The 26,367-nt window shown below is 31.9% G+C and overlaps 1 protein-coding gene and 1 long non-coding RNA gene across 5 annotated transcripts in view; one reads left to right on the top strand and one right to left on the bottom strand.

Moving 5' to 3' along the window:
• The window catches only part of LOC126884724 (calcyphosin-like protein), an 86,307-nt gene that overhangs the window by 11,821 nt on the left and 48,119 nt on the right, over positions 1-26,367 (bottom strand). For 3 of the 4 annotated variants that reach the window (XM_050650853.1, XM_050650851.1, XM_050650854.1), the window contains exons 2-3: positions 15,090-15,248; positions 2,504-2,681 (exon numbers count right to left, since the gene is read on the bottom strand). In XM_050650853.1, the coding sequence (XP_050506810.1) occupies positions 2,504-2,681; positions 15,090-15,247 (336 nt within the window). In that variant the 5' untranslated portion in view covers position 15,248. Of the gene's footprint in view, positions 1-2,503; positions 2,682-15,089; positions 15,249-24,342; positions 24,505-26,367 lie in introns of those variants that run through there. The other variant, XM_050650852.1, reaches the window with a different exon arrangement.
• Positions 10,061-13,838, top strand: LOC126884725 (uncharacterized). The gene is made up of 3 exons (XR_007698136.1): positions 10,061-10,858; positions 11,786-11,943; positions 13,440-13,838. It is a non-coding gene; the product is annotated as an uncharacterized LOC126884725 (long non-coding RNA).

The following is a 26,367-nucleotide window of genomic DNA, read 5'->3' on the forward strand; positions in this document are numbered from 1 at the left end:
TAACTTATATAATAATTATATGACTAATATCCGAAAACAAGCAATTGTTATAGAAAACATAACCTCTAATATTAATATTGGTGTGCCGTAAATTTCATTGCGACGTTGCGAAGTTTATGGCTGCTATAAAATATTAATTCTCAGCCTGACCTTGGTTGGTCAACTTGAGACAACTGTCTCAAGTTACCCCACCACAAATTAGATACTGTAAAAACTAGTTTCTAACCTACCTACTTACCTACCTACCTACTTACCTATCTACTTACCATTGTTTCATTATTGTTTCAGGCTCAGGTATGGTTCGAACCCAAAAAAGAATTTTGGGATCTAGAAAATACCGAAATTTCTCGGAGGAGCAACTTCATAAAGCAGTGGAAGCTGTTAGTTCCGGGATTTCTTTGAGGAAAGCCGAAGAAAAATTTGGAATACCACGATGTTCTATAAATAGAGCAATATATGGAAAGAACACAGGAAAGGTCGGTAGACCATTTGTTTTAAATGAAGTTGACCAAAATGCTTTAGTAATGTGTCTATGTTCAGCTGGGGATTGGGGCTTTCCTCTCACACTATACGATATTAGACTCATTATCAAAGCATTTCTCGACCGATCTGGAAGAAATGAACATAGATTTAAAAACAACATGCCAGGTAGAGATTTTGTCATGTCTTTCTTGAAGCGTCACCAGAACACTTTGAGTAATAAAATGTGCCAAAACATAAAGAGATCTCGAGCCAAAGTCGACCATAACGCCATAAATATTTACTTTGATGAGTTAAATCAGTCAATGGAGGGAGTTCTTTCTCATTCTGTCATTAATTATGATGAAACAAATATGACAGACGATCCTGGTCGTAAAAAAGTTGTTGTTAGAAGAGGGTGTCGACAATATTTAGAAGAATGTAGAAGGAAAGAGACAGATGGTTTAAGAAAACAAAAGAAAAAGAAATTGAATGTTCCTGCTGGTAGAGGAATCTGTGAAGAGGATATAGTAATTTTGGAAGACAAACCAAAGCCAGAAAAAAAGAAAAGAAGCCAATTAATGGAAAAAAATAAAGAAAAACCATCATCCAGTAAGAAAAGGCAAAATACAAGTAAAGTAATTATGTCTAGTGAAAGTGACGAAGACAGTTGCAATGAGGTTGTATTTGACGACAGTTCAGATGATGACTGGGATTCATTTCAAGCAAAACAGATTGACATTATTGAAGACAATATTACTGAAGAGACTAATGACCAGGATAATATTTACTCTCATCAAGAAAAACATCCTCTGCAGCCAATAACGGCAATAACTAAACAAGTTGGATGCTTTGTCATAGTTACGACTTAAATTTTTATCCTGGGGTAATTGAAAAGATTGACAGTAAAGGCGCAATAATAAGTGCAATGACAAAGACTTCACGGGAAAACTGGAAATGGCCCAAACCTAAGGATGAACTGTATTATTGCTGGCAGGACATTGTAGGTGGTATTAAACCGCCTAAAGCCCTAAATAATAGAGGTATTTTTTCAGTACCCGAACTAAAATTGCTGTAATTAATTGTTTTTAAATAAAAGTTTTGAGCTCTCTGTCTTTCTTATTAACCCAAAAAAATATTCTAAATGTCTCAATTTAACATAACACTTTATAATTATATTTTCGGTGTCCCAAGTTACTCTATCAAGGCGTAATTTGAGCCACTTGTTGAATTTATACGGCTGTCTCAAGTTACCCCATTCTAGTGTGTAACTTGAGACAGACATAAAAAAAATTGAAAAAACTACTTACGACAAAATAAACAGAAATATTCTATAAACATATCATAGTTACCTATGCCACTAATGTTTTCAAATAGTTTTTGAACATAAATTTTTTCTCGGTATGTAATAAACTTCAGGTTTAAGTTAAAAGTGTCTCAAGTTACCCCAAATTACGGTACTTTAAGAGAAAAACCTTTTCTTCTTCTAGTAACACTTCAACCCGGGAGCATCTAAACATTCCGTATATGTATTTGACACCTAAGAGTTTTCTATTGGCTTTTTGCAGCACGCGGTCATATTTCAACCAATACGCGGCGAGGTGTCAAACGTATATACGGAATGTTATTCGGTGCGAAATTCATATACGGAATGTTAAATATTTGTAGACGGAAAAAGATAACCTTTTATTAGTAGATAAGTTAAAAGGAGATTGATTCTAAAATACTTGTTAATGTGTTATTAAATAAAAATAAAACAATTATCGTATTTGGAATGTTATTTGGTGCGAAATTCATATGCGGAATGTTAAATATTCGTAGACTAAAAAAGACGACTATTAAGTCAGTTAAAAAAGACTGATTTTAAAATATTTTGTTAATGTATATTAAAGAAAATAAAACAATTATTACCTATATGGAATGTTATTTGATGAGAAATTTATAAATGGAATGGTATGGTATAGATTTGAGAGACTTTATTATTTCTTTATTTGACTATTTCGCTTGCTAGCCTGCTCTTAACATAAAGTTAAATGGTACTTACTCTTATATGAACTAAAAATTCATCTATATTCACGCTACCATCTCCATTCGTATCAAATTTCTGAAACATCTCCTGGGCTTCTTCTCCACTTAAATCTAATCCTACTTCTTTAAGGCCATGTAAAAACTCTTCTTTATTTAAGTTTTTATTGCCGTCATCATCCATTATTCTAAATAACCTAAAATAAATGTATTTTATACAGTTGAAAAGAATTATAAAGGACCCCGCAGAAACCTTATGGGAAATGGCTCTCTGTCAAATGCTCTGAAACTTTGGGTTCTGGTAGTCCTTGATGTGTATAACAAAAGACTCAATGGGCGCACAGCTCCAAAAATCATGGTTTTAAGATATAAGCCTCTGAAGTTATAGGTACAACGAGGACGTTTGAGTTGGAATAAATTCATTTTCTCGAGAATGGGCGACTCTGGAGATAAATTAGAAATTATTTCGATTTTTATTTTTAAATTACAATTTTTTGGCGTGTCCAATTAAGTCGGCATCATATGGGAAACTTTTTTATTCTTAGTTTTATGAAAAAAAAGACATTCTTTCTAAAAAGTTGTGCATGGTCTAAAACTTAAAATACAACCATCGGTTATCAATTTTTTTGAGCCGTATACGAGGTATGTCAAAAAATATGAATTTTACTCAAGAGTAAAGTAGCTTTATTTTTCACAATATTGACAATTGTTATAAAAAAAAATGTTTGGAATTAAGAACTATATTCTAATATGCAATTTCATCCTTCTAATTGAAAAAAAAAATGATTTTTTTTTTAATTATGGATAACCCAACATTATTTTCAGTTAATTCAATTATTATGATAACTCTTTTATTATTAATTTTACGAAAACACTTATTCCTTGTAAAAAGTTATGCATGGTTAAAAACCCTAAATACAACCATCTAATATCAAATTTGATTAATTTTATACGAGGTACGTCAAAAAAGATGAATTTCGATCAAGAGTAAAGTACCTTTACAGTTCAGAATATTTCAATAAGAAGGATGGAATTACATATTAGAACATGGTTTTAAGTTCCAAATAACTTTACATAAGCACAATTTTCAATATTGTAAAAAATATCGGTATTTTATTAAAGTACTCTTGAGCAAATTTTTATTTTTTGATATACCTCGTACAAAATTGATAAAATTTGATTTAGAATGGTTGTATTTTAGGTTTTAGACCCTGCAGAACATTTTTTAAAGAATAACTGTTTTTCATAAAATTAATAATAAAAGAGTTATCATAATTCAAATAAATAACTGAAAATAATGTTGGTTAGTAAAATTAAAAAAAAAATTCTATTAGAAGGATGAAATTGCATATTAGGATATAGTTCTTAATTCCAAACAACTTTTTATTATAACAATTTTCAATATTGTGAAAAATAAAGCTACTTTACTCTTGAGTAAAATTCATATTTTTTGACATACCTCGTATACGGTTTAAAAAAATTGATAGCTGATGGTTGTGTTTTAAGTTTTAGACCATGCACAACTTTTCATAAAGAATAACTTTTTTTCATAAAACTAAGAATAAAAAAGTTTCCCATATGATGCCGACTTAATTGGACCTGTATATTGGATGCTGTATATCATACTAGTGACCTCATCCATCTGGGCGTGATGGCGCAATCGATGATTTGAAAGGTTATTTAATTCTATATTCAATAATATAAACATTAACATAATTATTTATACAGGGGGCCCAAAAAATTTTTTGAATTAAATTAATTAAGACAAAAAGAAGAATGTATATGAACTGCTAACTGCAAAAAGGGGACTTCCAACAAATTTTCATAAATTCACTTTTTGTTATTTTTGCGTTCTTTACACGTAGACACATCGTTTTCAACAAAAAGGGGACTTCTGCGTCTATTCTAAGTATATTAAAAATGCGGTTAAAATTTCTCTAACTGCAAAAAGTGGACTTTTACAGCAGAAATATAACGAAAAAGAACCGAAGAAGTGACATTTACAGCAGAAATATAACGAAAAAGAACCGAAGAAGTGACAGTTTTGCCTTTACAACGCGAGTTTACTCTGAAACACGCCCATTAATATCATCAAAAGTTGAAAACATTAGAAAAATACTCAGATTCATCGACGATGGCAATATCCCATTTTGGAGGGAAATAACAGAATGGCCCACTGTTCAACAAGTTGATAATTAATACTAAGGACTATTTTCTATTCCTTTCTTTATATTACATGTTGATAATGGCAAATAAAGGTGTTTTCTGGCAAGTAGTGTTTATCTAATTGAATTATTTCTAATAATTTTCATTTTTATTACAGTTAACTGCAAAAAGGGGACTTTTACACAACATTAAAATGTGAATATTATACAATTATAATTAAAATTATTTACAACTTATTTACAGAATTATGTATACAGCCATATTGAACATGTACACCAAGTTTTCCGTTTCTAAGAGATTTGGTTACATAATTATTTAGTTTTTACCTTCTCCTGTAAAATTTGCTTTTATGCAGATGTCCCCTTTTTGTAGTTAGCAGTTCATATAGTTTATTTAATTCGAAATACATTTTACTGTTATCCGAAACCAGGAAAAATGTTTATTTGATAAATAAATATTGTTTTTCGCTTAAATTCAATAATAAAGCTGCCACCCACCTGCCTCTTAGCAGTTTGAACATTTAGTTTAAGCGAAAGGGGTCGTGAGATAGCTTATTTGAAAGGTTATTTAATTCTCTATTCACTAATATAAATATTAATATAATTATTTATACAGGGTGCCCAATTTTTTTTTTAATTAAATTAATTGAGACAAAAAGAAGAATGTATATAATTTATTTAATTCGAAATACATTTTACTGCTGTCAGAAGACAGAAAAAATGTTAATTTGAAAAATAAACATTGCTTTTCGCTTAAATTAAATGTTGAAACTGCTAAGATGCAGGTGGGTGGCAGGTTTAATATTGAATTTAAGCGAAAAACAATATTTATTTATCCAATAAACATTTTTTCCTGTTTTCGGACAACAATAAAATGTATTTCGAATTAAATAAATTATATACATTCCTTTTGTCCCAATTAATTTAATTAAAAAATTTTTTTTGTGCACCCTGTATAAATAATTATGTTAATGTTTATATTATTGAATATATAATTGAATAACCTTTCAAATGAGCTATCACACGACCCCTATTCTTATTTAAAAAAATCATCGATTGCGCCATTACGCCCAGATGGATGACGTCACTAGTATGATATATATGCCAAAAAATTGTAATTTAAAAATAAAAATCGACCTGATTTGTAATTTATCTCCAGAGTCGCCCATTCTCGAGAAAATGAATTTATTCCAAGTCAAACGTCCTCACTGTACCTATAACTTCAAAGGCTTATATCTTAAAACCATGAATTTTTGGAGCTATGCGCCCATTGAGTCTTTTGTTCTACACATCAAGGACTACCAGAACCCAAAGTTTCAGAGCATTTGACAGAGAGCCATTTCCCATAAGGTTTCTGAGAGGTCATTTGCAAATCAAAATTTTTTGAATAAGAAATGTTGCGAAATATAAAATCTACAAGAAATACATGACTCGTTTAACCTACATAAGAAAATTGCAGAAATCATCGGAAATCATCAGGCAGATAGACAACGAAAGAAAAATACAAACATGAAAAGAATGTATAGAACGCCTCGTTTAAGATTAAAGACTCGGTCCAACAATATCAGAAAAACCAGACAATGGATCAATGATAATGTAGTGAATTTTTTATTATCCTGAAGATAACAAAAAATTGAAAGGCTCCTGGTCCGGACGAGATACCTGCTGAACTATTACAGTTGTTAAACGAAGACAATATACATGTGCTTACTAAACCTTTTGATACAGTCTGTCTATGAAAAAGGGAAAATATTGGCGGACTTCTACTTTCATCGCAATCCCTAGAAAGAAAGACAACGAGAAGAATAACCCTAAAGAATGCAGGTAAGTATTTACAAAAAATTACACAATACACAACTATATTTACAAAAAATTATGTCCTGGCATAAGTACCTAACACACAAGTTGGATTTCGCAATGGAGTGGGAACTATGGACGATTTATTCTGTTTAAATGTATTAACGCAACGCTGTTTGTACGTAAATTAAGATGTGTGTACCTGCTTTACAGATTATGAAAAGTCGTTTGACAGAGTAAGACACGACCAACTCATGACAATTTTGAAACAAAATTAAATAGACAAGCGAAATATAAGAATAATAGAAAACATATTCTAACCAGACACATAAAAGTAGATAACACATAATCGGTGAACATGAAAATTAAACAACAAGGTTGAATTCTCTATCCATTGCCATTAAACTTGTACCCGGAAGTCATTATGCAAGATGTAATGGACAACGAAACAACTAGAACTCTAGTACATAAACGGAATTCCTATTCATATCTTGAGGTATGCAGATGACACATTGTAAAATGGTAGAGAATATTAAACATTTATACAGAGAATAGAGAAAAAGTTTATACGGCAAGTTATGAGTTATAGCTTAAAGTTATGTCTTTAACTTATGGCTTAAATATGAACTTGGATGAGACCAAGTTTCTTATCTTTACCATGAAACCAAATTCATAACTTATTATTGGTGTGAAAATATCGGACGTGTATGTATATCAATATAAATACCTTGGAACTATAATAAATGAGAATTAAGACTTTACAAAGAAACTAGCAACTAGAATTGAAATTGCACGTAACTCATTTATGAAAATGAAACAATGTTTTGCTTAGATATTACATATTTAGTGTCCTCCTCTAGGGTTAGATGCAGCCACTCTTATTAAATCGATAGTAAGAAAAGTGTAAGTTTTTCAGATGTGGCTTTACATACAAATCGTGAGAATATCTTAGTAGACAGAGATATGGCTGTTTCACATTATAAGAATTTTGAACGTGCGAGGGTTTTCTCGTGCGGTAGTTTTGACGCACTTGTCCTTTTAACACAATAAGAATTGAGTCGCACGAAGATATTTTGCTGTGTTGTTTGGTATATTAGTTTTATTTACACTTTGTGGCTGAGGTAGGTACATGATACGATGTCTGATATGTGTCATTACGATGTATCATTACAAATGGGTATTTTTTGTCCATACGTTTGTCTTAATATTATACTGTAATGCGTATTTAATTCATTTACAATTTCTATTTTGTCAGCTATTATTTCTTATGTTTTTAATTAAAAGTCTTAATTTGTTTTTATAATCGTTCTTCTACTAAGTTATTTGTGGGATCTTGGATTAGCTCATATAATTAGCTCATACAATCTATGTAAAATAAACTATTCTAAATGGGAATTGCATCGAAACGTTAATAAAATCATTGTTTAGTTAAATTGTGGCTTATTTCCCATTTAGAATGGTTTATTACAAAAATGCCACAAGGAAATAGCTTCAGAACAACATTACAATAATATATGTTTTTCATGTTCAGAATTTAAATCCACTCGTTTTTAAATGTTGTTCCCCTCGTTTTAAATGTCTTTTTTAGATAATTTCACACAAGACGTGACGGCCGCCCTACTCCAGTCTTCACCGAGTCGTTTACCCTATAAAACTAAATATAATTTCGTAGAATAAAAGGTATAGTTATATTATATGGAGCGAAATCAAATTATAGCGTAGTGGTTACTTTATCGTCGAAGAAAGAGAAATAAGAGGAACCGAATTCATTGGGTCCATCGTATGAACGCAAAAAGCTACGATTTATATATTTTTATATTCACACATATTGATGGAACACCCTCTATACTCAACATTACTTGCAACTTTGTAAAATAAAGTTTATATAATATACTTAGCAGTTTTAATTGCTGTTGTTATCAGTAACATATAATTAATTTTGCTGTACTTACCAAATGTGTTTTTTCTTTCACCTAATTCGTCAAATTCACTGTTAAGTGCACGGCATACACCATTCCAAGCATTTCTCGTCAAGTTTCTATCTTTCTATATTGCTATTGTTTTGTCCCAAAGAACAGGTCTCGCTTCAATCTGAGACATCATAATATAAAATATATGCACCTACTTCAAACAGCCATAAAGTGTAAATGAAAATAATGTACCAAACAACCAAAGAAACTACTTTCGTGCGACTGAACGACAGTATCATAATATGAAAGGATGCATTAAGTCCGCTATATTACTGGGTGCGTAAAGACGGCACGGCTGCCGTCTGTTGTTGTAGCAAGGGACGACATAAACACGGCGACTTCGCCGAACGTTCCAACCACCGTCTAGTGAGAAAGGCTCCATATGAGTACATGAGCCACTATTGGAATGTCGTCGTGCGTTCTAACCCTCGCACGTTTAAATTCTTATAATGTGAAACAGCGCTTCCCACATAACAATGATGTTCGTATCATGTTCTAAGCATATCCTACCAACATTCGTCGAAGTATATCCTTTTTAGTATATGCGTAGTACAAGCATAGCATGTACCATTAAAAACATTCTAAATTTCATGTTCTTTGCATGTGCTTCAAAGAATATTCTTGCACCGAATATACTGAGCACATTCGTGTACGTAGTATCTCGGAATGTTCGTAAAAGTTTATTCTTAGAATATACCTTAATCGAATATCCTTAGTATATGCGTAAGTATATGCAAAAGTATATGCTTAACACATACTTGTATATACTTTTAAAATATCTTAAAAAGAATATACTGTATGTACCTATAGTAAGAAGAATAATGTTAGCCTATAAGTTATCAACTTCATTAAGAATAATTAATAAAATTTAGGTATTTTGGTAGGTACTACTGAACTATCTAATTCATTTTTTTAAACCGTTTTAATTGTATGGTAAAAAAGTTTAAAACTTAATTCTATTGAAGAAAAATGAGAAATTCTCGTTTCGTTTTCAACTGAAATGAATATAATATACCATGAGTATTTTTAGGTATAATTTTATTTTTAACTACAATACATTACATTCAGGTAAAGGTCCACAACCAAACAACGTGAAACGGGAATCCGGAAACGGCCATTCATTGTCATTCTGACCCTTGCATTTTGCATTGCATATTATACCTGCACAGCGGAAGGGGGTAGGTAACAAATAACAAGGGCAAAATATGAAAATAGTTTCCAGTACAGTTAGTTAGGCATTTGTGTCTATGCTGTTAGGACGAAGCGAAGACGAAGTATTTCTAGCTACAAGGATTAAAACGTTTTTAAGAAAATACATAAATAACTTTTTTATTTTGTTTGCCGGCAGCTTGTAGATAATAAATGCATATTGGTACTTCAAGATTTCCTAAATACCTAGTAAGTAAAAGTATGTATATAGATACCTATCTATAAATTTTAGTAATTTACATACATATTATATATATTTGGCTATTATATAATATATAAGCAGCATTTTTATTTTGATGTGCACATAATAACTAAATATATTACTTATATTTTATATATACCTACTTACCCATATAATATTTATTATACATAGGTACCTATATTTTATATTTTACACTTACTTTTTACGTAATATTGCGTAATTTACGTAATATTTTATATTTTCCCTAACAACACACAACATTCCAGGAATGTACTACCAAAGTTCTATCAATATTTGAATGTCCTGGACATTTAGGGAACATTCGGTGAACATCTGTTTAAATTATTCCTGGAATGTTACCATAAGACATTCTGTGAACATACTACCAATGTTCCTATATTTTAAGTTGCGAAATAATACATACGTGTAACAGATACAACATTACTTATAACATACCAGACAAACTAAGTGACACTTTAGGCCTACAGTGCAATAATATGTCAAATTTAAAGAGTTTCCCAAGTTCAATTAATACAATATTATAAACATACAAATGTAATAAAAATTATTGTTCGCGAATATTCAATTTGGAATGCGATTTTGTTAATAAAAAAAATACTTATAACTTATGCAAAACCCAAGAGAGGCATTTATATTTATTTCTTTTGCGTTCATTTTCAAATTCGCCGTGCATATATTTTTGTGCATGGCGCTTGAGAGGGCATCACGTGACTAAAAACGACCAACCAACGACCTCGCTTCGGCCATCTTGGCATCTTCATCTTCATCTTGGCCACCTTGCTTTGCCGTGGGTGGATCGTTGTTTGTGCTTTTTAAGAATATTTTTTTAATTCGGATACTTTTATAATAGCTTTAATAGTATTATTAACATAGTGAATAAAATGGTGTCCTGTTTTTAACGCAGTTGGAGTAGCAGAAACAAATGTAGATAAAAAAATCTGCAGGAATAACGTTTCAATTATGACAGAAGCTCCAAACAAATGACTGTGAATGAAAAGCCCTATTAAAAGGTTAGTATGCAAATATGTAAACGAAGGCATGCCCTGTATTTCAGAAAATAAATTAATACTATTAATACCCTAATAATACTATTCATAAAAAATCTTTTAAGTAACCTAGATATAACAAAGTGAATAAAAGGCATAAATCAGAAGAATTATTATTTTATTTTATAAGTTAATAATTGGTCATATCCATTTATTATTTTAATAATAATTGTGAATAAGCCACAAACTTCGCTTATTCCTAACTAAAATAGTAGATAGAGATAATAACAATAGGATTTGTAAAACTAAAGTAATTCTTTTTGCGTTTTTGCTAATGTATGCCTTTATAAATAGGATGGTAGACCACACACTATAATATGCAGTACTAACTAATGAATACACAGAATATTATAGTCCAGAGATTCTCAATCTGTGGTACATGTACCACTGGTGGTACATATCATTATTGGCGGTGGTACACAAAACACAGAAAAAATTAAAATAGTAGTACTTAGTAAGTATTGATAACACAATTTAAAAATATAGGTGGTACCAAAAATAATAAAAATAACTGTAGGTGGTACATCACTCAAAAAGGTTGAGAACCGCTGTTATAGTCGATTTGCTAAACTCAGTCTCAGTACTACTGAGTCTCAGACACAACTGGCTAGTGATTTTAGTAAATAATTTTGCCAATTTGGTAAAATTGGCAAAAAAAAATAATAACTAAATAGTTAATAATTACTGTAATTTTGGCAAAATTGGCCAAAAACAAAAAAAATTACCTACTAAAATCACTAGCCAGTTGTGTCAGAGTTTGGGGAACCGACTATACTAATAAACAATTTCTAAGCTGTTTTATAATATTTTGTGAGTCCATTAATCATATTTTTTATTTAAAACTAAAATTTGTTAATAATGCTTAGTAATGCATATATTTTGTATTTTTAGCTTTCCAGAAGATCCTGCGAAGAAGACATGAAGTATAGATCAGATTTGTTAATAGAGGAGTATGTTCAAAACACTTTTTAGAAAAAGATATTGACAGAACTTCACTTTCATCTGTTCGTTTAAGAGACTGTGCTGTTCCAATAGCTTATGTCACACAGGTATATGCATTTTTTTTCTTGGTTTTAACATCTTTAAACGCGAAATACGCAATAGCTTATCGAATTGATGCCATGTTATTTTTCTTTATTAAGGTCTTTGTTTATTATTGTGTATGTGTATTAACAACAGAAACATTTTTGGTTATTCTTTATTTTATTTTATATTTTGTCATCAAGTGTTCAGTCAATGTATGTAGTTTTCTTATGTACACCTTTATGGGTTTATACCTGGTGGATGTATATTTCAATAAATAAATAAATAAATAACCTAATTAATAATACAGTCTGTACAATATAGATACTGTTGTAATTCATTATCTACATCGGAGATCTAAGTTGACATTGTTGCCCAACTGCAAAAAATTTTTGAATTCATTTTAAGTCAAATATATCACATAATTATTGCGAAGTAGATTATACAACAAAACAGATTAATATTCAATGTAAATAAATAAAAACATCAGAAATAGAAAACAAGAATTAAGGTATAATCTTATGTTACAGTTATTAAGGTACCAAGGGTATTATAAGGATAATAACGCTTGAGGTCAATGGTGTTTTTAACAAGGGCCTGAGGGATATACGTTGACCGAAAGCGTTATTATTATAATACCTGTGGTGCCGTCAACGTTTAATGTCTGACTAAATTATTCTTTATATGCGAAAAATTTGAATGAATTTTGAATTGATTAGTTTTTAAATAAGTACATTTACCAGTAACAGTAGTAACATAATTGTGGTAACCATAGTTTTACTTAGGTTGATATTTGTCAACTTGACAGTATCTAAGTCGTTATTTAAATTTAATGCCCAAGGGCGTTATATCATACTTAACAGACTTCGAAATGTCATTATTTGTCAAATAATGTACCAGTAGGACATTAAAGTAAATAATAAAAACAATAAATATAATGAATACTAAATACTTATTTGTTTGTGAAAAATCTATTTCTTTGTGGCTTTTTTGTAATTAACTATTCTAATGAGGAAATAAGCCACAATTTACTTGAAAAAATAATTTTATTAAGGTTTCTACTTCCACGTCGGATGTAGTTGTCAAAATACAAAATGTTCATTATTATTATTTTATTTATTAAATATTGTTTATTATTTATTTAAATATTATTTAATATTTATTTTTTTATTATTATTATTTATGCGTATTATTACCTGTAAATAATATTTCTTCTGATTGTTAATTGAATGGTGGGCTACAACAACGTTGTAAGCGACAGATTGGGTCAAAGTGAGGTTTTAATGCAATATTATTGTATATCCAATGACCAATGCGAGCATCTTTCAATCAGGCTAAAAACATTTTACCTTCCCCGAGTTTTTCGTACCGCAATATTGGTATCCGTATTGTCATAAATGACTTGTCAATAAGTTTTTTCCATCTCCTGCATAATCTTAATTCTGTCGCTTACAACATTGTTGTAGCCCACCATTCAATTGTAAAGGATAGAAAAATTACCTTTTATTTTATTTTCTTTTAGAATCAGCTGAGAGAAGTGGTCTACAAAAAACCAGAAAGGAAACGGAATATGTGGCTACGAAAAGCAAAAGAAAGGTTTACAAAGCAAATGTGACACATTTTTTTATAATATTTAGGAATGTCAGTAAATTACATTAAAAAATGTATGTAAAGATTTTTTGCAATAAAAATGTTTATATTTATCAAGGATGTATTATTTGGTATGGCCACATATCGTCAGTGATGTGACAATACCTCCTATCTGTTTTTTTCAAGAGATTTGTAAGATAGACTAAAAACTTGTTTTGGCCACCTCCTGTTTTCATATATTTTTTGACTTGTTTTGCAGTAAATTCAGCTATCTATTTACTACAAAAAAGTCAGAATACGTATGAAAACAGAAAGTGACCTTAAAAAATGTTTTTCGTCTCCTGCAAACCTCATGAAAAAACATATAGGAGGTATTGTCACATTACTGACGATATATTTCAGTGAATGTCTAAAAAATATACTGTGAATGTTCAAAGAACGTTCGTAGACATTCATGGAATGTTCTAACAAGACATTCAGTCTAAAAATATACTGTGAATGTCCAAAGAACATTCATGGAATGTTCCAACAAGACATTCAGTCTAAAAAATAGACTGTGAATGTCCAAAGAACATTCGTAGACATTCATGGAATGTTCCAACAGAACATTCTAAGAATATTTAAAATGCTGACACAGCACTTTCCTGGGACTTTCCAGGGACATTCGTGTGCATTTGGGGACATTCCAGGAATGTTTTCAATGTCCTGTGTGTACATTCTAGGAACATTCATGGAATGTTTTGTGTTATTAGGGTTATACTTACTTTTTACGTAATATTGTAGAATGTAAAAACTACATTCTCATATGCAATTAAAATATGAAAATATAATATATTAGTAGAACCTAGGATGAGATTGGGTGATGTTGAAAACATACTTCTGAGAAATATATAGCACATCCTTGGAATATTCTTCCCATATACTAAAAATATGTGCGATAGTACATTCTAAGTATATAACTAGAAGGTATATAGCACTTCCTTGGAATATTCTTCCCATATACTAAAAATATGTGCGATAGTACATTCTAAGTATATAAATAGAAGGTTTATAGCACCTCCTTAGAACCTTCTAAAAAGTATGTTCTTGGTATATACTAAACAGAAGTGCGGTAGTACATTCTAAGTATAGACATAGAACGTTTAAGTACTGTAATGTAGTATATACTTAGTATTTTCTCTGCACATTCGCAATGGTAATTACGCATATTCTCAGTATATACTTTTTCTGAAAAGTATGCTCTATGAATCTACTAAGAACATGAAATTGTTATGTGGTTTACGAATAAAAAAAGTCTCGCAAAGACTCAAAACAACCAGAACTGAATAATAAAATGAAGATACGCCAGCTACAATACCTTGGCCACGTGTTGAGAGGAACAAAATACCAGCTTCTGCAGAATATCATGCGGGGAAAGATTTTAGGAAAGCGTAGCATTGGAAGGCGATGAATGTCATGGCTGTGCAATCTCAAAAAAATGTCTAGTTGCTCATTTAGCCAGCTTTTTAGAACAGAATACAAATAATCATGATGATCCCCAACTTTCGAAAGAAGACGGAACCTTAAGCAGAAGAATTCTTACCTTCCAAGTCCTAAGATTCCGGTAGCTCCTCTAGATAAACATATCAGCCTAAGACGTTGGACGGGATCTCCTCCGTTGCCAAGCGCTTGAAGTTCTCGCATACTTTTTGAAGCCATTTCTGTTTCTTGCCTTGACGTGGCACTTTGGGGTCGAAGCATTCTGAAAAGAAAACAGATAATATTAAATAAAATTGCTTACCTATTCTTTACTTATCTTCTTTATAAATAAATTAGCTTATAATATTCTAACTTTTCTTGTGAATCGTACATAACAGAATATACAGGGTGTTTCTTTAGTAGTTTTGTACAGTACCTATACTTCCTGCCAAGTATGAAAAGGATACGTCGAACAGTTTTAAAATGCTGAGCAAAAATAGTTTTTCAATTTTTAGATAAAACACCCTATAACTCAGTAAGCAACCACATTTTATTTAAGTTTTTTAGGTTAAATCTTCGTATTTTGTGCTAAAGTTTCTCCAGTTACTTTATGGACAATTATTAATGAAACACCCTGTATAGAAGACGTAACGAGGTCACCGGTCAAGAACAGTTTGGCTTCAGGAAAGACACGGGGACACGAGACTATGGTACAAAGGTGCAAAGATCAACAGGCAGATCTTTTGTCTGTTTTATAGATTTTGAAAATGTTTTCGATCCAGCACAGGATCTTGAAAGAAAGATTGAACGACACCGCAGTCGACAAAAGAGATTTTCAAATTATACAAGCTATTTATTGGAATAAGACAGGAATCATAAAAACCAATGGTAACATGACAAAGCCAATTGAAATACAACGAGGTGTTAGACAGGGTTGTGTGCTGTTCCAATACTGTTTAACGTCTACTCGGAGGTAATATTTGCAAACGCTCTATAGCATTCTTCAGAAGGTATCAGTATAAGCAGGCCGGCGATAACGGGCCTGCAAGGGATGCACTGCAGGCGGACGCCCCTGTTTGGGGGCGCCAAAATGAGCTTTTTTCTATTGGTGTTATACAAAATACCTACTAATAAAATAATTAAGGGCGCCTATGCTAGCTTTGCAGGCGGGCACCTTATACCCTAGCGCCGGTACTGGGTATCAGGATAAACGGACAAAGACTAAATAACAGCTGCTATGTAGAAACGCTGTTTTAATGACTTATTCGGATCATACTCTCCAAATACTGTTAAATAGAGTATAGGGTCACTGAGAGTTGTGAAAAAATGAGGATGAAGATCAATACTGCGAAAACCAAAGTTTGAAAATATCAAAGAACAAAAATGTATCCCTTGCAAGATATGTGCACCACCAACAGCTTGAATACGTAGATCAATACAAATATCTTGGCTGCTGATTCAACAATTACCTTGATTATAAACAAGAAGTAAGAGCGAGAATATAGAGGTAGCCCGCCAAAGTTTTATCAAAATGAAAAGCTTATTTTGTAACAGTAGCATTAATATTAGTCTTAGATGTCGTTTTCTGCATTGTTATGAATGGTCAATACTATTGTATGGAATGGGGGCTTGGACGCTCAATATAACGCTAATGAAAAATTTTGAAGCATTTTAACTCTGGCTTTATAAAAGGATCTTGAAGATAGCTTGAACAACCCACATACCAACGAAAATATTCAGAGGAGGATATGAGAAAGATCCCTAAGATAGATCGACCAAATTACAGTAATATTTATGCAAAAGACTTATGCATTAGTTATAAGAAATGGCCAGAGATATAGATCTTTAGAGACGGACAATATCCAACATCACGAGACCTAACACTCCCTCCGGGGAGCAAGGTCTGAAGAGAGAGTGATCCGGTATATAAAGAAGTTGAAATTAAACACTGTACATTATAAAAATTAATATTTGTGCCTCTATGTTGATACCACTTATTAATATCTACCATGAACTGCAATAATATCGGAATTTTTAATCTGAAAAATAATTTTAATATTATAGTTTTACTGTTAAAGTAGTACGATGGTTATTTTCATCGATTTTGATAATGGTGTTTGTACTGTTATGATATTATTTATATTAAATGACTTTTACTTTGCCCATATATACCGTGACAACACACGGTATGGGCTTAATGGAAACGAAAAAATGAATAATTTTATTTCATTTTCTCTAATGGAACCCCTATAATTAAAAAGTTATGTATATGTGACGTTTATCTGTATGTTATATCAAAAACTTTATTTTCCCAGTATAAGGCTAACCTTTCTTTATGTTTTGTATTAGTTCACAGTTTCATTAAATATTATCTAATAAATACTATTCTTTGGTATCTAGTACATTGAATCACGGTTTTTGCTCTAAATTTTAAAGAACCGCTTGGATTGATATGAAATTCGGCATACTGATATCTAACATGCCAAAGAAGAAAAATTATAGTGTGTCGATGTGTGCTTTTGCCCTGGGGGTGAGTTTTACCCCTTCTCGGGAGGTGAAAAAATATACGTAAAAATAATTATATTACAAAACTCTTAATTTTCAATTTAAAGTACTTATGTTTAATTAATAAAGATTGTCGATCTCTTGTCCGACAAATTTACAGCCGCGTTTCGTTAGTCCGACAACATAAATATGTTAATGACGCGGAACGCGGATGCGCGTCCAATCTGCACGCTGAAATTTTTCAGAAAGTGGTAGACTCACTCAAACGAAGCAGTTAAGACCACTTTTAAGACTTTTGTAATCATCTTCCAAAAAGGACGATATTCTGTGGACTAAAAGAATTATAATAGCGTAAAAACAAGTGTTGATTCAAATTTTGCAGAATAAAGTATATCAAACTGAAAATCGAATCGTAAAACAGCGAGTAGGGTATTTAGAATATTTTCTACAATGTGCTTAGTACGTCATTTGAGTGGAATGATTATGTCTACCTACATAAGTTATAAATCTTGATATTAATATTTGATATGCCCATACATATTTAAAAATAATAATAAACGAGTCTTTTTTTCGTTACATACTATTCGCAATATGTTAATCTTGTAGGAAATTATTTTTTTTTACATTTTTTACATAAAAAATCCCCTAAAATCAATATTTTTTACCTTTTGTTTGCTTCTTTAAAAAGAGTTACAAAAGAAATAGTTGGATGCATTAATATCCTAATGATATATTATGATATCCAGCAATACAATCGCTATAATTATTTTTTTACGGCCGTGCTAAAACAGCCACTCTCCCGCACGCATTTCGTTTCCGAAAGTTGCACTTTTCCGCACGGCGTATTATTTTGAGTATTTTCATTCCTAAATAAAAATGTATATAGCTCTATTTGTTGTGGCTTTCTCATGCGGAAAATGTCTTTCCCGCACAAGACTGCTTGCCCGAACTCCGCTATCGCGTCGTTCGGGTCCACGGCAGTCTCGTGCGGGAAAGTATCACTTTCCGCACTAGTTAGGAAAATAGCTACATATTTTTTAATTCGTTGTTACTGATCTACAAGCCAACACTGAGTCTTCCGAAATCGATAAACGAAGTAAAAAAATCCTCGACAATATCTGTAATATCGAAATGGATAAATTCCATAAAAAGAAAAACTTCACAATTCACAGAACGTGGAGTTATCAGCGACATAAAAATCCATCTGGTTCAACAGGAAACAAAAGACAGGATTGGCCATGCTGGATATAGAAAAGAAGTACGAAACGGTCTGAAAGGAAGCCCCTATCTTCAAGATGGATAGAGCTAGTTAGGTTGCCTGATTATTTATTGAATATTTATTGTGACAAATATTTAACTAATAGAACTATTCAAGTTCCAGCCAACCAAAAGATGCCCAGAATACAAGTCCAGGAAGGGATGCCTCAGAGCAATATTTTATCGCCCATTTTATACAACATTGTTGTTTCAGACTTACCAACTTTTGCAAGAACAAACATAGCCCTGTATGCAGACTAAACAGCCATCTACACATCAAGAAAAGAAGACAGAAGAATTGTCCAAACTCTAGAAAACCATTTAGGATGAATTTAAGAATTCGCGGGCTCACGGGCAAATGGAAGATCAAAATCAACGCGGAGAAGACGCGGTTTATCATCTTTACGCAGCAACACAATCCACAAGTTATAGAACTCACGATGACAGGAAACGTTACCAGGGGCCTGATTCTAATTCATTTCGACAGTCGCAATTTCATTTCGACACCGCCATGACAGCCGGAGAGTATAGCGATTCTTGGGGATATTAACCTTATCATGTTGAGACTGCTCAGAATTTGGGTTGGCGCTTCGGTTTCTTGGATTTTGTTGATAGTCTGGGAAAATTATCGAAAAAATACCATTTTTGGGAAAAATTATTTACCAGCTATTTTATTGCTAAAATCGAATCTTAAGATTGCATATATTAGTAATATGGGGTATGACAAGTCCGCAGAAAGTGTGTTATTTTATTTATAAACAAATTAGCACTCCTAAATCTTCTTTTTTTTTTTTCAATTAGTGGTCTGTAACTCCTATAATTTTTCCTTTGAGCCAAAAACACTCAAATAAAAATTCACCGTAATTTAGTTCTGCACAAAGTTATTTTTTTTCCGATTTCCTTCAACAAAAATTTTACTCAGAAAATCCGAGTTTTCCCAAAAAATCTGCCATTTTCAATTAAAATTTTAGGGAAGTACCTAATTATTTATCAATAATTAAATAATTGAAGACATGAAAGATTTATTATAGTAGATTATACAGAGGGGCTAAATTATGGAATAAATTCATTTCTTTAAAACGGACGATTTTGGAGCAAAATCCCGAAAGAGGTCGATTTTTATTTTTAAATTACAATTTTTTGGCATATATTTCATACTAGTGACGTCATCCATCTGAGCGTGATGACGTAATCGATAATTTTGTTAATGGGAATAGGGGTCGTGTGGTAGGTCATTTGAAAGGGCGTTTAATTCTCTATTCAGTAATATAAACATTAATATCATTAGGTATTTATACAGGGTTGCCAAAAAAAATTTTGAATTAAATTAATTGGCGCAAAGAAGAATGTATGTAATTTATTTAACTCAAAATACATTGTACTGCTGTCAGAAAATAGAAAAAAAGGTTTATTTCACAAATAAACATTTCTTTTCGCTTAAATTAAATCACAAACAGCCTCCCTCCTACCTATTGGCAGTTTGAACTTTTAATTTAAGCTAAAAGCAATGTTTATTTGCAAAATAAACATTTTTTTCTATTTTCTGACAGCAATAGAATGTATTTTGAGTTAAATAAATTACATGCATTCTTCTTCTTGCGTCAATTAATTTAATTCAAAATTTTTTTTGGCCTCCCTGTATAAATAATGATATTAATGTTTATAATACTGAATAGAGCATTGAACGCCTTTGTAAATGAGCTACAACACGAACCCATATTCCTATTTAAAAAAATAATTACGTCATCACGCTCGGATGGATGACGTCACTAGTTTGAAATATATGCCAAGAAATTTAATTTAAAAATAAAAATCGACCTGTTTCGGGATTTTTCTCTAAAATCGTCCATTTTAGAGAAAATGAATTTATTCCATAATTTAGCCCCTCTCTGTATATCAGGAGACCGGCGACAATCTAACCAATAGTTTAGCAATAATTAAAATGTTAATTAAAAAATTTCGGTCGAAATAATAACCAGAAAGATTATGATACACCAGAATAACTATGATTTTCATATAAAAAAGCACTATACCTATTCAACGTACCTTACAGGATTGAAATTGGACCATTTGAGCGGTCTCAGGAATGTTATAAAGAAACAATTTTTTGGCTTATAAACAAATAGAACCCCTCAGAAAATATTAGATTAAATTAAATTAAGTTAACGCTGTTGAAAAGAGCACGGCTTCTGTGTCCTTTTCGAAGAAAAACAAATTGAATTGCGAGGAGTGATTCCAGGTATAACCGGTCAAATTTGACCGGCATTTGCGACAGAGTTATAAACAACAGGATTTTAATCTTTGAACCATTAGATACCTTTTAATTCCGGTCCTCTTTGTACATACAAATTTTCATATCTTCAAGACACTCATAACAAAAAAGATTTATGTCACTGTCACCAAATTATTTAATTATTGATAAATAATTACTTCCCTCAAATTTTAGTTGAAAATTAAAGATTTTGTTTGGAAAACCCGAATTTTCCGAAGAAAATTTCCGTCGAAGGAAATTGGAATAAATTATCAATGTGCAGAATTAAATTATTGTCAATTTTTATGTGAGTGTTTTGGTTTAAAGTTAAAATTTTCGGAGTTATAGAGCAATAATAAAAAAAAGATTTCGGAGTGCTAATTTGTTTATAAACAAAATAGCACACTTTCTGTGGACTTTGCACAGCTATATTACTAATATAGGAAATCTTAAGATTTGATTTCAGCATGTCCAGCAATAAAATAGCTGGTAATTAATTTTCCTTGTTTTTTACTAATTTTCCCAGATTATTACCTCACATCTTTCATTGAGTTGATGATTCATGTTGTGGACATTCTCAATTATTATATTTCTAATTTAATACTATTCTATCTAATTCCTCAAAACAAGCAAATTTCAATTAAACCCAGCTATATTATAATACCTTTTGATTTAGTTTTCCTTGCAAGAAATAAACAAAACACATCTAAACTAAACCTAACCTCGCTTTTGGCCATTCATTCATCTCCGTGTCAAATAATTTCGACAGTCGCCATATTGAAAGCGACTTGTTTTTGGTCGAAATTTGATTTAGAATCAGGGCCCAGATCGTAACGATCCGTCAAATACCTAGGAGTAAACTCGACATGAAGCTGAACTTCTCGAAGCATACGAAACAAGCCAAGGTAAAAGCCATGTTAGTAAATAGACTTACATTTACCTTACATTTTTAGGACCTGCCCCCTAATGAAAGCCAAAAAAATACGAGTACAAGGTCCAAGTCCTGGTACAGATACATGTACCAGGTCCAAGTCAGTGGCGGATCCAGAGGGGTGGGTCACGGTCATGATCCTCCCCCCCAAAATATTTGAATATCCACTTATTCTATTGGTGGTAAAGACTAAAAGTGACCTTGCATCAAAGAAAAGTAATCACCCTAAAGATCCATGACCCCCCCCCAAAAAAATTTCTGGATCCGCTAGTGGTTCAAGTATTGAGTTCCACGGCAGAATGCAACTTAAGTAACTTAGAGAGAACAGAGACAGCGTGTTAAAGGTTGATAGACGGATCAACGTGTCAAGACAGAGTCACAAATGCAACCATCCAAGAAAGGCTCCAGTACAAACTGCTGAGGCAGGTGGCTGAGAATATGATAGAGGTCCTGTCATTTGGGAAGGCACTAATTTGTATATTATGGCGCATCTAAAAATGGTCTAAGAATTGTCTTTAAGTTAGTGGTTGGTTAGAAATTTTATTACTGAGTATTGAAATTATTTAATGCTAAAGTCGTGGCTTAGGAAGAAACTTCAAATGTGGCGTCTATACATGTGCAATAATATGCAAATTAGTGCCTTCCCAAATGACCCCAGGCAACCAAGTGACCTCAAGAACGTCGAAGAAACGTCAGTTTTTGGTTGAATATATCGCACCATCAATGCAAAAATTGGTACTTTTTGTTTTTTATGAATCTGTAATGGTAATGGGAAGTCTAACATAATGCAAGAGTATTATAACGCAAAATTTAATATGACATTATTAAACAATATTAATTTTGAGTTTTAATACTCTTGCATTATGTTAGACTAACCATTACCATTACAGATTCATAAAAAACAAAAAATGCCAATTTTTGGGTTGTGATAGTCTTGCATTGATGGTGCGATTACCATTACCATTACAGATTCATAAAAAACAAAAAACGCCAATTTTTGAGTTGTGATAGTCTTGCATTGATGGTGCGATATACACGTGTTTGAAGATTACATCGTATAAACATTTTTTTTTCTAGGTGATTTTAAATACGTAAGATTAATTACGTTAAAATACGTCTACAAACACGTTTTCATTCCAGACAGCCTAAGTCTGACGTCACAAAATTAGGAGGAGCTTAAAGACTTAATGCTTATGACTCCAAACAATTTCCATTAGAAGTGTTTCATTTGTTGTTTAGGTGCTTTGTGTGGTAAAATAAGACTTTTCATTTAGATATTTAGTTGAAGAAACGTGTTAATTAAGAGATTTTCATTCGTTTTTCTTAAGTGAATTAGTTTAACGCAATAATTCTTCTTGAAAATTGTTTGAGGTTATGTTTTAATTTGATTTGGTGTTTATTTTCTGTTAATGAACTAATTATGTGTTATCGAGTTTAATTAAATTAATTTGTTAATAAATTATTTATCAGTTTATATGTTGTTTCAATTTTGACACAGTAAGTATATATAAAAACTGAAAATTATATATAGGTATGTTGCATTAAGGGTATTGTAATTCTATACATTTAAGAGAGTATTCCATTTAGTTTTACTTTTAGCCTATGGGCAAAATTTAAAACGGTTAAATGAAAAATTGCAATACCAACAATGCCCATACGAATAATTATTGTGTATCTTTAAAACCATAAAATGAAAAATAATCTAGAAAACGACATAAAAACTACGTTTTTGAAGTCACGTATTTAAAACGTGATAAAAATGACGTCAATTATGGTGGGACAGATTCACGTGACTTTCGACGTCGAAAAAACGTGATAAACTGACGTGGTTTGGTGATAATTATGACGTCTTTTCGACGTTTTGTAAACGTTATTTGGTTGCCTGGGGCGGGACCTCTAAAATACTTCTTCCACCAAGCCCAAGCCACAACAAGACTCCTTAAAACAAGAGTCATCCTCGCCAGAAATCAGATACAGAGGATGTACATTACATAATATATAGACACAGACTCGACCATCTGATCAGGTAATCAGCCAGGTGGTTCGGTGGTTACCAAAACCGGTACGATGCCACAGTAAGTACCTACAGAAAAAGACGTCCAGAAGTCCACGACATGATCTGGTATCCAAAAGGTAATGGTTCAGAAGCGGAACATCCGAACATCACAAGAAGAAATGAAAAATCTTAGGAATGAATATCATTAAGGCAATAAATGTTTTTATTTTTATTTATACACAGAACGTTAAAAAGATTTATAATGGCGTAAAAACAAGTGTTAATTCAAAATTTCCAGAGTAAAGTACATCAAATTGAAAATAGAATCGTAAAACCGCGATTAGGGCCTATACAATGTACCTACTTAGTGCGTCATTTGGGTCACCGAATTGATTTTATAATATAACTAACTCTATAACTATAATTTGTCAACTCACCAACAATTACCCCAATTGGCTACAACAACTTTTCGTTTAGAGTTTTCCGACTAACTTTACAACTTATTTTTATAAGAACACAATATTATTTTTTTACTGATGCGGTACCAGACAGAACTGACTTTAACAAAGCTAGTGTTGTTGTTAATCTGATTTTTACGTGAAAGTAAGTCGGCGAACCGTCATGATTCATCATAAGATGGGAAATTCCATTCAAGGTTATTTACTTTAAATGACATGGTTTAAAAACCATATAAATAAATTTTTATGGGGATTAACTATTTAAGTAAAACTATTCTCTCGTTAAGTATTAACGAATTTGTATTGCCAAACATCATTTGATATTTGTTCTGGCTTTATTACAATTTAATATCGAACGCTTATTCTTCTTTACATGCCATCTCCGCAACAAAGGTTGGCAATCATCATTGCTATTCTAACTTTTGACACTACAGCCAAGGGCGCCCATATAAAAATTTTTAGGGGGGGGCCAAACGTGAAGATGTTGCACATTACATTTTGTATATTTCGGATGACAATACAGTAGACTCTCTCTATAACGAACACGGATATAACGAGGTTTCGCTTATAACGAGGTACATTAGGTGTCCCATGAAATTCCTATTGAAATATAACGCTCTATAACGAGGCATATTTGGTTAAAACGAGGAAAATTGAAATGGAAGAATACGTGTCTTTACCTGTTTTTAGCGTTGTAATGGTCATAAATAAATAAATGCCCCAGCTGCCTGTACATAGAAATGCCCAACATCTCTCTTATTATCGAGGCCACTGCTGTAATAAACTCAGTAATAAACTCAGCCACCTGTAATAAACTTCTGCCTGTTTATCGACCGATATTGAATATTATAGGAAATTTACAATTTATGACGGCGAAGTCTCATTGTTCACTGTTCAGGTTGACCATCGACACCTAATAAACTACGTAAGAGGCATCAAAACATTTCAATATTATTGTTGATTGATATAACGAGATCCGCTTATAACGAGATAATTAGTCCACCATTTCAGTTCTCGTTATAGAGGGAGTCTACTGTAGTTTAAACCACCTAAAAAAGCTAGTTTGAACCCTGTTTGAGAAATTATTCATACATTTAAATACTAGACCAAGTTTTTAAATGGAAATGTCATGGGTGCCACAAAAGTTGCGCCTCTCTTTAAAACCCGTTTGAAAGGAATACAATGCTTGCAAAGTCCTGCCTTCAACTTTGGCGAGTAGACTAACCATGAGTATGTGTCGAACCAAGTTTTTACTTTAAAATCTTAAAAAGAAGCCCCCTTTATTTTTGCAGATTAAGAATCCTTCCTTATGAAAAATAAGTCACATATATTCCAAACATTTTTAGAATCGATGATAGATGACGCAAACAAATCGCATTTTCCGATTATAGCGCCATCCGTCAACAATTCTAAAAAAAAGTTTCGAATAAATGTTACTTATTTTTTGAGGAGGAAACTCAATCTGCAATAAAAAACGGGGTTCCTATTTAAGATTTTAAAGTTAATTCTCACCCCACCTCCAGAGTGTGGAATGAAAAATCCTGTTTGGTGTCATTCTATAGATTTTTGAAAAATATTAAACACGTGTTTTTTAGTTTTTCATTTGGAAGTATATTTCTCGAGATATTAGACCGTTTCTATAATTTTGCTATGGTATCACGATATATCGTTTTTTCCGATTATAGCGCTATCTATCCACAATTCGCAAAATGGCTCGAATACAATTTGCTTATTTTTACAAGGAAAATCCAAATCTGCAATAAAAATTAGGGGTTCCATTCGTTCCATTTAAGGTTTTAAAGTTACCCCCCGCTCCACACCCAGGGGTTGAAGTGGTGGACTTGTTTAGTGTCATCGCATAGATTTTTGAGAAATATTTAACACATATTTTTCAGTTTTTCGATCCGATGTTCATTTCGCGAATTATTCGACCTTCCCGCTACTTTTGGGACACCCTGTATATACCACTCATTCGTCATGGTCATAAAAGATCACCTGTTTTTC

Source organism: Diabrotica virgifera, chromosome 5 (assembly GCF_917563875.1).
Source record: "Diabrotica virgifera virgifera chromosome 5, PGI_DIABVI_V3a".
Lineage (NCBI taxonomy): Eukaryota > Metazoa > Arthropoda > Insecta > Coleoptera > Chrysomelidae > Diabrotica > Diabrotica virgifera.